The sequence below is a fragment of the Chelonoidis abingdonii genome, chromosome 5, assembly GCF_003597395.2.
Source record: "Chelonoidis abingdonii isolate Lonesome George chromosome 5, CheloAbing_2.0, whole genome shotgun sequence".
Classification (NCBI taxonomy): domain Eukaryota; kingdom Metazoa; phylum Chordata; order Testudines; family Testudinidae; genus Chelonoidis; species Chelonoidis abingdonii.
In genome coordinates this window covers 37,661,928-37,677,894 of record NC_133773.1, presented here as the reverse complement: position 1 = coordinate 37,677,894, position 15,967 = coordinate 37,661,928, and the positions used below count along the sequence as shown (strand labels likewise).

Genomic DNA, 15,967 nt, shown 5'->3' with positions numbered 1-15,967 from the left:
GCCTTTTTGTACCATCTTGCCTCTCCAGGAGAAGCTTAAAGAAGGGAATGACCGGGGAGTCATTCCCATTTTTGCCCGCGCGCCCCCAGCTCAGACCTCACCGAGGCCAGCCAGGAGCTCTTATAGGCTGATGACGGTTTTCATAACCAATTTGTACCATCTTGCCATATAGGAAAAGAAAGGGGAAGGTGGATGCTGCTGTTCTAAGCGTTCCGCAGTCATGTATAGCAGCATTCAGTAAGATCATCGGTGACATGTATATAAGGGTAGAAACTATTTTTTTCCCTTTTCTTTCAACGGAAAGGGGAGAGGGGGGTAAAAATTGACGACATATCCCCTGAACCCAGCCGGGACAATATTTTTGACATTCAGAGCATTGGGAGCTCCAGCCAAGAATGCAAATGCTTTTTCGGAGACTGCGGGGACTGAGTGGATAGCTGGAGTCACTCAGTCTCACCTCCTACCTCATGAGATCCATTTGATTTCTTGGCTTTCCTTCCACTTGTCACGCAGCACTGTGTTGAGTCCTGCTTGGCCTCTGTCTGGGATTTTTTCAAAATGGCTTTGGCATTTTGTCTTTCTGGAACAACCGCTCTGATAAACAGTTATTTTATCTCCCATACATCATGCTGAATCAGCGCCATGCTGGCAAACAGGAAATGAAAATCTAAATTTCGCGGGGTTTTTCCTGTTTACCTGGCCACAGCATCCGAGTTCAGATTGCTGTCCAGAGCGCTCACAATGGTGCACTGTGGGATAGCGCCCGGAGGCCAATACCGTCAAATTGCAGCCACACTAACCCTAATCCGACATAGCAATACCGATTTCAGCGCTACTCCCCTCGTCGGGGAGGAGTACAGATATCGGTTTAAAGAGCCCTTTATATCGAAATAAAGGGGTTCGTTGTGTGGACGGGTGGAGGGTTAATTCAGTTTAACGCTGCTAAATTCGGTATAAACGTGTAACGTAGACCAGGACAGAATGAATCATTAGGAACAGCAGGCACTGTTAAGGAGTATTTTTCTTAAAATGACAACTTTAGTGCTTAGAATGGGCATATAGTAAATCAAAACAAATTTTAGAATGTTTAAGGCTACAGTATAAACTTTTAAAAACTTTTTAAAAATAAGTTCTACAGTTTTAACTACAATATTTTCCACAGTTTATGTTAAAGGACAAATTATTGATCAATTTAAGTTGTCACCAGAAAGGTTCTATACATGAGGAATTTAAAACAAGATTCTTTCAGAGCCTGATACAAATGCCATTGAAGATAATGGAAGTTATTGGGCTTTGGATAAGGTTCTTAGGCTCTGATCCAGAAAACCACTTACACACCTACTTTACTGCAAGCATGCACTTAAGTGCTTTGCTGAATCAGGGCCTTTTTTTTTGAGGGATGGTCCCTATGTTGATTACAAATGTGGGTATGCATGGACCTTAGTACAGTATTTTGCAAATGTGTTTCTTATACAGCTGAGCAATAATTGACACTGAGTAGATGTTCACCTATCACCTCTTTCTTTCTTGCAAATTAATATGCAGAAAGTAACCATAAAAGTAGTATAAAACAGCCAGAGCAACTTAAAATTTGAAGGGTTAGCCCTGAAAATGTTTTGTAGCATTTGACTATTCATCTGTCTCTAGATCTATGGCAGTAATGCACACTGCACAACTGAATGACAGCTAATGTGTTCATCCATACTGATTTTTTTCAGTGAATGATACTGAAGTGTTTTCTCTCTCACCTCCAACTTCATTTGTATTTTCAAAATCTGTAATATTTTGTTCCAGCACACTCTGCAGAGCACTGTACAAAAGTCCTTTTAACTGTTCAAATTGTTGGTTGTTGGGATCCAGTTTTTATTACAAATTAACCTAGGCCACATCATTCCATCTATTCCCCACTGAGTTTAATGAAGAGTGTTCTGCTTTAAAATGGATAGTACAGAATATCCAAGGTCTATTGTAAAGAGCACTGGGATAAATTGTTTTCAAAGTTTTAACTTTGTAAAGAATATCGGAGGCAAGTGAGTGTGATGTACTGCTCCCAGTTTTGTGCATAAGACAGAGATTGTTTGCTTGCTAATTTGATAATCTAAAATGACTCTCAGGTGTTAATGTGAATTAACAAGCTGCCTCTGCACGGCACATAACTGACGTAGCTATTTTCTATAAGACTAGAAAATACATGACGATGACCTTTATTTTTGGCTTCATCATAATTACTGTTCCCAGAGGTACTTTACATTAATAAGTAAATAAGGAACAATAAAAAACAATAAAACCACAGGACTCCCAGTTATGTAAAATCAGGGTAGTAACAGTTCCAGCACAATACTTATATAGTCAGTCATCTGGAGTATTAAAAAAAAAATAAGTGTTGTTAACCTGTGAGGGAGCATGTTTTAAGTTTTTTTTTTAATTTTTATTATTATTGCAGCACAAAGCACATTGTCTACAATTTTAAACCATTGCATCAGCAGTGTTGTGCTCACCCAGTTAGTAAGGGTTCTACATGCATTTCTCATTAATTGGTTTGAACAGTTAGCCCTTTGTGGGTAAACTAACCGTCTTCATTTTTACATGTCAATGGGTATTTTTTATGCATAATTCTTCTTATATTTTTCTCTCCATTTCTTTTTGTTGTGATTAGCAAACTAAAATATTGACTATTTGTATAGAGTGACCTTAATATTTATTCATATTTCCTTAATTTCATGTTAAAATAGTGTGTTCTTGGGTGGGGCCCTGTAGGTTTGATTTATTTCTGCATTCCCTTGTTTCATTAGTTCTTAAATTCCATTAATCTGAAAGTTGCCGGCATGATGCTTTCCAAGACCCTCTTTGCATAGCTTGTATACCAGTAGATCATCAAACATGCAGTAGATGTAAAATACATCCCTGTAAAATGTGGCCAAAGTCTAATAAATCAACAAGAATTGATGCGTGTACTGGGATTAATGCTAAATGAGATAATTTTAGCCAAAATTGTCACATTTTCCCTTCATTCCTTTGTATTAGATTTCCATTTTAGCTTGACTTCAAAATATTTTTCTTAGAAATGTCTTTGTAATCATCATATACCCGCGTGCTAAAATAAAGGTCACATTTTTGTGAAATACTGTTAACACAATCCCTTAACTCACTATGCTTTGTATTATATACTGTGTAGATTATATATTGAAGTCAGATCACATGTCTGTGATCGGACGACCCTCAGCCTGGGCTCGGTCTTAGTCTTTTTGAAGCTCTTACCCTGAGTCTGCTAGAGGAGCCCCCACTCGTGGGCAATCTCTCTGTTCCTGGTGAGAGTTCAGCTTATTCCCATGGTCCTTCCTGAGTCCAATTACTTCTAGTCCCTGGCAGTGCTCCCAGTTCTATCACAGATCACTGTCTGGGAGCAGCCCTCCAGGACTCCTCACCTATATCAGGCCTATATGTCAGTCTGTCCCCACACTAGGTGGGGGGGACAGACAGACAGGCTAGCCACTGTCTCAGGCTCCTTGTTACTGGACCTCACTAGCAGTCCTTAGTAGCCTCTCCTCCTGGGCAAACTTTCCCTTTCTCTGTGGTAGCTTATCTAGTCTTCTATGCCACATAATCTCCTTCTGCATGTCTGTCAAGTCTCCTGCCTTCCCAAACTTTGAAGTGAAGCATAATTGCATGACATGTTTCCTGTACCTCCCCGCAGTCTATATCCCTTCCAATCTCCTATTTTCCCCTGCTCCCCAAACTCTGCCTCTGCCCGCCCTGGATTCTGGATATATTATAAACAATTTTAAACATTTATAGATAGATAGATACGCCGAACCAGTTCTTGTATCTGTTATTCCCTTCTCTCTCCACCCACCCCCCAAAAAAAGTTAAGGTTTGTGATATTTCAAAAAATACTATTAACAGTCTGCTGTTTGTGTAGAATTCCATGAGCTGTGGAGATTTTGTATTATGTTTCACTTTAATTACTAAACATTTCATGTTGCTTACATTTGTTCTGAGCTATTGTTTTTTCATAATGTTCATTCCAGCTTTCAGATAAGTAAGGCATGAGAATCTGAGTTTTCTGCATACAGGACGAAGCACTGCTGGAACAGATTTTGCTACTCTGAACTGTATTGCATTTTTGTCTTAGGAACATTTGATTGAGAGCCAGTAGATGCTGCATTTCAATAAGCTCACTGAATAGAAATAAATCTAACTTTTTTTTGTACATGTACAATTTTATGTGTGTAGCCCACATATCTATTATAGCAACGTAGTATAGAATTGTGAATTTCCTACAGTGAGTTTTATTTGCTGAAAAGTCTTTCCACAAGTGCGAAGAGCACTAGAAGGATTGATACTAGTACTGGAATACATAAAGCAGTTGTGCTGTTTGAGCCAACAGTATTTCCGTAATCTCGTTTGCTAGCCTGTGGAGCTTGCTGGTTGGATATACTTTGTGCTCAGAGGGCAAATCAGCTGTTGCATAGTTATACCAAATGTTCATACTAGAGCTGGACAGAGAAACTTCAGCTGAATTATATTCCATCAGAATGTTCAATTCCATTGAAATCAAAATGCTTCACAAAATCATGTCAGTTTAAGCATAATTTCATTTTGGAAAGTTGGGGAGGGGCAAATGTTTTGACATTTTTGGAACAAATTGTTTCAGTTTTTCTCTTTTTTTTTAAACATTTTGTGTTTCTTCACAGAGAATTTTCTGGTTTAATTCTGTAACAGGATGAGCCGTCTCCCATGGTCAGTGGTGGATCTGTGGCAATCTGCCTCAGTTTTCCCTTCTGCTCAGGGCTTCTTAAATCACTAACTCCACTAGAGGCTCTCTTGTGACCAATAATTACCCCTCCTTGGGGGCTGAGTTTATTACCAAACAATTCAAACTGTCTTCAAAGTCTCAAAAGTTCATCTCTGGCATCATCTGCCACTTCCCAGGTTCCTCCTCTGTCCAACCCACTTTTTATCAAGGAACCACTCCATCCCTTCTAGCTAGAGGCCTTCTCTGCATTTCACAGCAGGAAATCCCTGGTCTTCCTACCTGGAGTCCTTTCTTCCCCAGGAGAGAGTTCATCACTTTCCCAGTGCTGTCTATTCTCCTGCTTAGAGAATTCAGCAGGCAATCCTGCCCCATTCTTCCCCTGCCCCCCAGCCCGTCTAGCTTCTAAGCCCAAATCTTCCCTCCTGCTAACTACAGTCTCTGCCACAGCTTCATCTTTCTATTTCCTGTTCCTTCTCTGGCTCTTTATGGAAACTAGTTATCCTCTATTAGGCCCCATTGTGATGCTGTTAATGAGGCATAAGAACAGCCGTACCAGGTCAGACCAAAGGTCCATTTAGCCCAGTATCTGTCTACTGACAGTGGCCAGTGCCAGGTGCCCCAGAGGGAGTGAAGCTAACAGGCAGTGATCAAGTGATCTCTCTCTTGCCATCCATCTCCATCCTCTAGTGAACAAAGGCTAGGGACACCATTCTTTACCCTTCCTGGCTACTAGCCATTTATGGACTTAGCCACCATAAATTTATCCAGTTCCCTTTTAAACATTGTTATAGTCCCAGCTTCACAACCTCCTCAGGTAAGGAGTTCCACAAGTTGACTGTGCGCTGTGAAGAAGAACTTCCTTTTTTGTTTTAAACCTGCTACCTATTAATTTCATTTGGTGACCCCTAGTTCTTGTATTATGGGAATAAGTAAATAACTTTTCCTTATCCACTTTCTCCACATCACTCATGATTTTATATATACCTCTATCATATCCCCCTTAGTCTCCTCTTTTCCAAGCTGAAGAGGCCTAGCCTCTTTAATCTTTCCTCATATGGGACCCTCTCCAAACCCCTAATCATTTTAGTTGCCCTTTTCTGAACCTTTTCTAGTGCTAGAATATCTTTTTTGAGGTGAGGAGACCACATCTGTACACAGTATTCGAGATGTGGGCGTACCATGGATTTATATAAGGGCAATAATATATTCTCAGTCTTATTCTCTATCCCCTTTTTAATGATTCCTAACATCCTGTTTGCTTTTTGACCGCCTCTGCACACTGCGTGGACATCTTCAGAGAACTATCCACGATGACTCCAAGATCTTTTTCCTGACTCGTTGTAGCTAAATTAGCCCCATCATATTGTATGTATAGTTGGGGTTATTTTTTCCAATGTGCATTACTTTACATTTATCCACATTAAATTTTCATTTGCCATTTTGTTGCCCAATCACTTAGTTTTGTGAGATCTTTTTGAAGTTCTTCACAATCTGCTTTGGTCTTAACTATCTTGAGTAGTTTAGTATCATCTGCAAACTTTGCCACCTCACTGTTTACCCCTTCTCCAGATCATTTATGAATAAATTGAATAGGATTGGTCCTAGACTGACCCTTGGGGAACACCACTAGTTACCCCTCTCCATTCTGAGAATTTACCATTAATTCCTACCCTTTGTTCCCTGTCTTTTAACCAGTTCTCAATCCATGAAAGGACCTTCCCTTTTATCCCATGACAGCTTAATTTACGTAAGAGCCTTTGGTGAGGGACCTTGTCAAAGGCTTTCTGGAAATCTAAGTACACTACTGTCCACTGGATCCCCCTTGTCCACATGTTTGTTGACCCCTTCAAAGAACTCTAATAGATTAGTAAGACACGATTTCCCTTTACAGAAACCATGTTGACTATTGCTCAACAGTTTATGTTTTTCTATGTGTCTGACAATTTTATTCTTAACTATTGTTTCGACTAATTTGCCCGGTACTGACGTTAGACTTACCGGTCTGTAATTGCCGGGATCACCTCTAGAGCCCTTTTTAAAATATTGGCGTTACATTAGCTAACTTCCAGTCATTGGGTACCGAAGCCGATTTAAGGACAGGTTACAAACCTTAGTTAATAGTTCCGCAACTTCACATTTGAGTTCTTTCAGAACTCTTGGGTGAATGCCATCTGGTCCGGTGACTTGTTAATGTTGAGTTTATCAATTAATTCCAAAACCTCCTCTAGTGACACTTTCAATCTGTGACAGTTCCTCAGATTGTCACCTACAAAAGCCGGCTCAGGTTTGGGAATCTCCCTAACATCCTCAGCCGTGAAGACTGAAGCAAAGAATCCATTTAGTTTCTCCGCAATGACTTTATCGTCTTTAAGCGCTCCTTTTGTATTTCGATCGTCAAGGGGCCCCACTGGTTGTTTAGCAGGCTTCTGCTTCTGATGTACTTAAAAAACATTTTGTTATTACCTTTGGAGTTTTTGGCTAGCCATTTCTTCAAACTCCTCTTTGGCTTTTCTTATTACACTCTTGCACTTAAGCTGGCAGTGTTTGTGCTCCTTTCTATTTGCCTCACTAGGATTTGACTTCCACTTTTTAAAGAAAGTCTTTTTATCTCTCACTGCTTCTTTTACATGGTTGTTAAGCCACGGTGGCTCTTTTTTAGTTCTTTTACTGTGTTTCTTAATTTGGGGTATACATTGAAATTGGGCCTCTATTATGGTGCCTTTAAAAAGGGTCCATGCAACTTGGAGGGATTTCACTTTAGTCACTGTACCTTTTAACTTTTGTTTAACTACATTTGTATAGTTCCCTCTTTTGAAATTAAATGCCACAGTGTTGGACTGTTGAGGTGTTCTTCCCCCCACAGGGATGTTGAATGCTATTGCATTATGGTCACTATTTCCAAGCTGTCCTGCTATAGTTACCTCTTGGACCAGCTACTGCACTTCACTCAGGATTAAATCTAGAGTTGCCTCTCCCCTTGTGGTTCCCGTACCGGCTGCTCCATGAAGCAGTCATTTAAGGTATCGAGAAATTTTAGCTCTGCATTTTGTCCTGAAGTGAAATGTTCCTAGTCAATATGGGGATAATTGAAATCCCCACTATTATTGAGTTCTTAATTTTGATAGCACAGGTGGGACATATCAGTTCCACTTTAAAGGGCCCGGTCCACCCTGTGACACATTTCTCTAAAGAATGAAGCCAGTTTTCAAAATCTGAAAATCCTTTGTGAAATTGAGCTGCTGTCTTTTACACAGCTCTAGATTGTGCTATTGAAACCACAGACAGATGAGAATGAGTTAAGTATTGCCAAAGTGAATTATGCTAAGACATGCCATTGACAGTGCTCCACTTGAAAAACCATCTCCTGCAGCCCCTTGGGATCACTTAGTAGTATATTATGATACAGAGTATATTCACATGTTTACCACTTAATTTGCAATATACATGCCCTTGTATCCAACTGTGGGCATGTTATGATAAAACTGGGAAATCAAATGTGATATTAATAAATTGTGAAACAAAGAATAATATCAACATACACAAAATTATCACCAACCAACTGAATATAAATTATGATCTGTCCTTAGGGTTTAGTGTAAATTGAATCTGGAAAATAGCATATATCTTTAGATCTTGGCCTTATTTACAGTAATCCAACAATTATATTCTATCCAACAATAGAAAACTATATTGTTTTCTATTGCCTAATTTAATAGTTTGTAATTATCTACATCTCTTAATGTATTGTTAAATCTCTAGTTCAATTACTTTTACACTAGGTATGGCAAGATTTCTGATTACAGGCATCATCTTCCTTCCCCTCTCATCTCACCATGTTATCCTCTCTCCTTGAATCCCTCTACTCACTCCCCTTTCTTCATCACATCAAGTTTAAACTTCTTGTCCTTCAGTTTCTAGACCCTTCCTCATTCTACTCCCCTTGTCTTTTATCTCATCACCCCACCATCATCTTTGCTCTGCTGATGATGCCAGTCTTGGTGCCCCATTTTTCAGCTTCTCCCGCAACTATCTCCACAGTTCCTTCTACATCATTCTGTATACGTGGAGCACCCTGCCAGTGCTGGTCAGCAAAGCCACTGTCCTTGGCCCATACAAGTTCATCCACAATACCTGCAAGAAATCAGGCAACTGAAACCTCTCTTTATTTTTAAAAATCTTCCTTATCCCACCATGCTACCCAATAGCCCTGCTAGCTGAGTGACCATTTAGTCTTACTGGGACTTCCATAATTGCTAAAAGAAAATACACACGTGCACGCGTGTGCACACACACAACTTTTAAAATACTGATCTTTTATAAGGCATTTTTATTATTTTAATATTTGTTTATGGTAGCACCAAAAGATCTGTTGTAACTCTTGCTTACAAACATAATAATAGGCATAGTCACTGTGCCATAGAGCTTACAACAGAAGGACTCATTGCTGCAGTTAGATCTGTGTTGAATCTATACAGATCCTACTGTAATCAGTGCTACTTTGCAGAGGAAAATCTGGATATAGTATCAGGACCTAAATTTCTCTTAAATAGTGGTTTGGGCTTATTTCAGGAGTGGTTGCAGACAATACAAAATTACTCAAGATAATTAAGTCAAAGCTGGCTGTGAAGAGTTAAAAATGGCAATAAAATAGCTGATACAATTCAGTATTGATAAACGCAAAGTAATGCACACTGAAAAATAATCCCAGCTATACATACAAAATAATGAGATCTAAATTAGCTGTTACCACTCAAGAAAAAGATCTTGGAGTCTCAACAGTTCTCTGAAAATATCAACTCAGTATACAGTGTCAGTCAAAAAGCTAACAGGAACCATTAGGAAAGACAGAGAGAGTAAAACAGAAAATATAATGCCACTATATAAGTCCATGGTATGCTCACATCTTGAATACTGTGTGTGTAGTTCTGGTTGCTCCCTCTCAAAAAAAGATGTATTAGAATTGAAAAACATGCAGAAAATGGCAACAGAAATGATTAGGAGTATAGAACAGCTTCCTTACAAGGAGGGATTAAAAAGACTAGGATTGTTCAAGCTTCAAAAAGAGACGACTAAGGGGAGGATATGATGGAGGTCTATGAAGTCATGAACACTATGGAGCAAGTAAATAAGAAAGTTTATTTACCTCTTCACATAACACAAGAACTAGAGTTCAGCTGATGAAATTAATAGGCAGCAGGTTTCAGACAGACAAAAGGACGTGCTTCTTTACACAGTGCAGTCAACCTGTGGAACACATTGCTATGAGATGTTGTGAAGGCCAAAAGTAAAATTGGTTTCAAAAAAGAATTAAGTATGTTTATGGAGAATAGGTTCATCAATGGCTATTAACCAAGATGGTCAGGACACAGCCCCATGCTCTGGATGTCTGTAAACCTCCAACTGCCAGAAGCTGGGACTTAACAACAAGGGATGGATGCTTCGAAATTGCCCTGTTCTGTTCATTCCTTCTGAAGCATCTGGCACTGGTCACTATCAGAGACAGGATACTGGGCTAAATGGACAATTGGTCTAACCTGGTATGGCTGTTCTTACATCCTTAGTTTCTCATGGTTAAATCTGTGCAATTAAAGGCAGTGCGCCATTTAAGGTAGTGCTGGCACCCTGCCTTTTTGCATTTGGCCAAAACAAATGCTAAGTGGGGAAAAATTCATTGTAAACATAGATTTCTGAGATCAGGATTACACATTTACAAGCTCCAGATTCCAGATGTAGGTGAATCATTACAATATTGCTCATAAAATGACAATTGGCTGCTTTTACACTTCTGTAAAAGTCAAGAGCTTTTTGTGTTTTTAAAGGCAAGTCCTTCAATGAGAGAAAGTGGATCAGAATTGAGGCAGAAAATGTATCATTGATCTGTGACATGTGCTTTATTTCCTTACGAATACAGGAATACACTAAAGCCAATATGTTGTAAAGCGAGTCATTTAACACTTCTGGCTATGGTACTAGAAAAGAAAGTGGAATCATGGAATGAATGGCAGTCACACTGACCAGGGAAATATCTAAGTGTCCTTGCCTTTGTTATTTAGTCTGACAGTCTTTTATGCTGTCACTTGCCACTTTTGTTCCCATCTCATGTTTTGTTGTATTTGTGTCTGTTTATCCATTCTTTAGCTCGTAAGCAGGAGATTATCAAGGTTACTGAGCAGCTGATTGAAGCTATCAACAATGGGGACTTTGAAGCTTACACGTAAGTTGACTTATTTTGCAAGAGACAAGATGAGATAAATGTATAAAAATGTTCATACTTGTAGGCCTTGAGGAAACACAGAACCTGATTCACTGCACAAGTCACATACTGGTATAACAGCAGATTTCAGTAGCGTTATATTAAGATAAACAGGGAATAACACCATAGTGAACCAGACTCATTATCGCTACATAACATATGCAGTGATCTCTTTCGTCAGACAGAGAGAAGAGAATGTTCATGATTTAAAATCTAAGAATCAAGATCAAAATACACTGGAAAGCTCTCTGACTGCTTCCCATTGTGTGCTGCACCAGTCTTACTTTGCAAAAAGAACAGGAGTACTTGTGGCACCTTAAAGACTAACAAATTTATTTCAGCATAAGCTTTCGTGGGCCCACTTCATCGGATGCTCTACTTCGGAAATTTTGTTCAGGACCCAAAAAAATTCTGCTTAAAGAACGAATTTTATGTATTCCGTTTTTAAAAAACCTGATAGCCAGTTCTGTTGTTTCTTTACTCCAACCCATTAAATGTATTTGGAACAAAAACAAATTATATTTTGTTTAAAGTTAAAGGTGTAGAGCTAAGACACTGTTTCAGCTCATGAAGAGCTAAAGGTTCTAGAATAGTTGAAATAGAGAAGTAATACTCCTATGAGACAGTGTCAAATTACCAGTAATGTGCCTTTGCCTGGTATGAGCACTTTATATCCTTTGACTGTTACAAAAACTGTTGTACAATAATGTCAAATGGAAGTTTGCTCAAAACTTTTCTGTTTTGCAGCATGGCAAAACTCAAGCCTTAGAAACATCTAACCAAAATTAAATTACCATTTAAACATTGGTAGCAACATTAGTTTTAGACTTAACACATTATGGTGGAGATTTTCAAAGGCACAAATAACAGCTGAATATCTAAGTCCTATGACTTCCAGTAGGATTTAGATGCCTAATGTCCATTTATGGCTGTGAAAATGTATCTTCTGGTCAAACACCAAAAGAAAATTTTAGATGAAATGCTGATCCTACAGAAGTCAACGGCAAAAATCCCACTGATTTCATTGGGACCAAGATTTCATCCTTCATGCCTATATGTGTTGTGTTTCATTCCAGAATGATGCAGTATATAATTTATGTTCCCTGTTGGAATGACACATAGGAAAGCAAGACAGAAATAGTAATGCCCATGTTTATCAGTGGATCACAGAATTTCACATACATCATATTTCTGCTTCACAGGTTGATTTGTATGAGGTCATATGCCTTTGAGGTCAAGCTTGCTCTGCAGTAGGGCAAACTGGATGGAGGATAAGGAATCTTTGTTCTAGGTTATCATGAAACAAATAGAATGTCACCTCATTTAAATCTCAGAGTTGGAAGGGTGTTTTATTGTTTGTGTTAATTGTCAAAACAGTGGACATTACAATGGCAAGTAGTATTCTTGTGGGAAAAGTCTCCAATTAGAAGTTTTCCATCATTCCTGGGAAACAAGACCCATGGGAATAATGGCTTTATGAACCCAGCTCTACTTCCCATAAGAGAGGAAAATCTGGAAAGGAAAAAAAAGCATGGTAGGAATGGGTGGCTCTTCTTTGAGTAGTGTCCCCATGGGCGCTCTACTTCAGGTGCATATGCACCCTATGCACCTTTGATCAGAGATTTTCATTAGCAGTGTCCATTCAGCCCACACATGTACTGCTGATATCCTCATGCCCTGCATCAAGTATGGGCGAACCGCCCTCAGTTCCTTCTCAGTCACCTCAGCTTGAGACTGAGTTTAGCATCTTTGCATTATGCGTGCCTCAACTGTTTGCTGATTTTCTTCTACTTAGTTTAGTTAGTTAGGTTGTTAGCCAATAGCTAAAATTGTTTTATTTCCTCTGGGGAAATCCTCCTTGTGAGGGGCATTCCCAGTTCATCAGAGTTTAAACATTGTCTCACATGTAGAGAGGCTGTATCACTCAGTGATGGACACTCTAACTGTGTTTCCTCCTTGGAAGAGTCGCACAATCCACAGAAGTGTAACTTTGTTCAGCCCTCAAATCCAAGGCTTGGAAGAACTGGGAAATCAAGATGCAACTGTTAATGATGGATTGATCTCTTCACTCTCCTTTGGAATCAGGTCAGGAGAACCTCATTGCATCAGTTCCTCAGGGTCTCTTGTGCCCCTTTAACCTCAGCACAACACTCTCTTCTAGAAAGGGAAATCCTGAATCCTCCTCTGAATATCCTAAGAGGAGCTCTAATTCTCCTCTTTAAGGAACCCACTTCAAAGAGACTCACTTTTTGGTAAACGGCCTCAGAGACTTGATCCTCAAAGCTCTAAGAGTAAACATAGCTCTGAGGAATCTCCGGAGCCATCTAGCAGAGATGGTCAGAGCAAACACAGATTGGTACCATCCGACTTAAACCCTCTCTTGGTACTTTTATCAAGCTCTTCTGTACTGTGTAAGACTAAGCCTCCATCTACATCAACAATGTCTGTGAAGCACTCAAAACCATCGGTATCATTCTGTAGGGAGAAGCATACCACTCCAATGGTGCCATAACTCCACTCAGTGCTGTAACCACACTCGGTACCGCAAGACTTTAGGTACCAGAAGGACTTAACGGTGACCACTAACCTGAGTCTCCACTGCTGGCAGGTACTGGGCATTTCTTGGTGTCAAGAAGCTCTTGGTTTCTGGACCTTTTAACGTCCCTTTCTTTTCAGGCGCTGCTCCCCATTAAAGTAAGAAGAGGGAGACCTCTCTTCGGTATCCTCAATCTCTGTTCAGGGTTCTCCTACATACCCATATATGAACTATCTTTCTCTAAGAGACAAGGAAGATGCCTGGGAACTCATCATTCCTGATGGGAGCAGCCCTGGATGCCATCCCCTCCCTCTTGTGGTCCTCATTGCCTAAATTAGAATCCCTGAGCAGTTTATCTCTGACAGGTCTGCAGGGCCCTGACCCTATTCCCTCAGGATGATAGGGAGACTCAAGATTCTCCTCCCCAGCAGCAGGAGAAAATGTTCGAGGCTCAAGAGACTTAAGTGAACAAAGAAGCAACCCCCTACAACTACCATCTCTTCTTTTTCACCAGATGAGGCAGTAATCCCTCCTCCTCCATCTATGGCTATGGGAGCCTCAAGACCTCATTAAATAGGTGTCAGACTCTCTTACATATATCTCTTCAGGAGATCAGAGCTGTTGTATATTCTTCACTCTGCAACACCATCCAGAGTTGCTCTTCCTATCAATAAGGCTCTGCTGGGACCTGCAAAAATCAGTTGAGAAACCTGCTACAGTAACACCCGTGTGAAAAAGAGTCACTAAAAAGTATTATGTTCACATTAAAGACTGTGAGTTCCTATTTTCTCACATTCCACTTGACTCTCTAGTGGTTGATGTGGTGAATGACTGGGACAAACAACAACAGTATAAGTCTACCCCAGGGCCATCCTTACCCATGCACAACGTATGCAGCTGCATAGGGAACCAGGAAATTTCCTGGTGTCCAGTGCAGCTGCGTCCTGTTCCAGCCCCTGCTCCGGCTGTTCCCCAGGGTCCCCGCCCTACTCCGCTCCCACCTTTCCCTGTCCCAGCCCTGCCTCTTCCTGTCCCTGCTCCACCCCACCCTGCCTCTTCCCCGCCCCCGCTCCCCTAGGACTCCAGAAGCTGTCAGGCCTGCACTCAGCGGTAAGTTGAGCGACCCGGCCCCAGCCTGCTCCACTCCCCTGGCTCCCAGCCATGCCGCCGGTGAGTACAGGGGGCAGTTCTCCCCTCCCCGCAGTCTGGGAGTCAGGAGAGCAGAGCAGGCTGGGGCCGGGTCACTCTACTTCCCACAGGAAGTGGCCAGCCCTCCCACCCCCAGCGGTGGCCTGGGGCCAGTCTCCCCTCCAACCCTCCCACAGAGGCCTGGGGCCAGCCCCCCCTGCCCCCCCTTCGGACGTCTGGAGCCCAACACAGCCCCCCCTCTTGCAACAGCATTAGCCACATGCAATGCTGATCTGCCTTCCCTGGGAACTCCCTGAGGGAGGGAGCCATTGGGGTGTGACAGTGCCACTGTAACCAACTGCCTGGGACAGCCTAAGCAGTGGCCAGTGCGGCTGGCCCTGGGTCGCTCCAGCAGTGACCAGTGGGGCTAGCCGTGGGGTGCCTGAGCATTTGGCCTTGGGGCCTGTTGATCAGGCGGCTTGAAGTCAGCTGCACCAGCCACTGCAGAAGTCATGGAATCCGTGACTTTCATGACCTCTGTGAAAGAATCGCAGCCTTACCTGGGGTGCTCCACTACCTGTCCTGCTTCCCCTCTGCTTCAGAGTTTCCTTCTGAGACTCAGCAGTGGAGAGGGAACTGAGGGAAGTTTGCCCACGCAGCCTGATACAACCTCAGTGCAGGGCACAAGTTATTAACAGTGCATGCGAGGGCCAACACACACTGCTAATGAAAATCTCCCATGAAAAGTGCACACTGAAGTGGAGCACCCATAGGGACACACATTTTGGAAGAACTACAGCTACCGCATACAGTGAGTAATCTCTCTTTCTAATCTGGACCTGTCATAAACAGATAGCTAAGGGTTAATGTTTCTTTTACCTGTAAAGGGTTAACAAAGGGAACCAAACACCTGACAAGAGGACCAATCAGGAAACTGGATTTTTCAAAGCTTAAGGGAGGGAATTTGTGGGTCTTTTAATAAAAAAAGGAAAGAAAGATAGAACAACAGTTCTCTGTAACCTAGATGGTAAGAATACAGGGTTTTCAAACCTTATAGAAATGAATATAACAATAGATAAGGTAAAATCAGGTTACCCAAAACAATACATAAAGTACTTATAGCCAAATACACAATAAAGACCTCCACAGCCAGATACACAGATGCATGATACTTTTGCTACCTTTGTACTTTACAAACTGGGACAGACTAAATAGAAGGACTGGAAATTAGAGTCCTCTCATAGCTGAGAGATCATCAGACAGACAAAGACCCGTAGCAGACGTCCAAAACAAC

At 41.2% G+C, this 15,967-nt stretch overlaps 1 protein-coding gene across 22 annotated transcripts in view; it reads left to right on the top strand.

Annotated features, from left to right (window-relative positions):
• The window catches only part of CAMK2D (calcium/calmodulin dependent protein kinase II delta), a 298,301-nt gene that overhangs the window by 266,562 nt on the left and 15,772 nt on the right, over positions 1–15,967 (top strand). For all 22 annotated transcript variants that reach the window (XM_032781307.2, XM_032781309.2, XM_032781303.2 and 19 more), the window contains one exon: positions 10,895–10,970. In XM_032781307.2, coding sequence (XP_032637198.1) covers positions 10,895–10,970 — 76 coding nt within the window. The remainder of the gene's footprint in view (positions 1–10,894; positions 10,971–15,967) is intronic.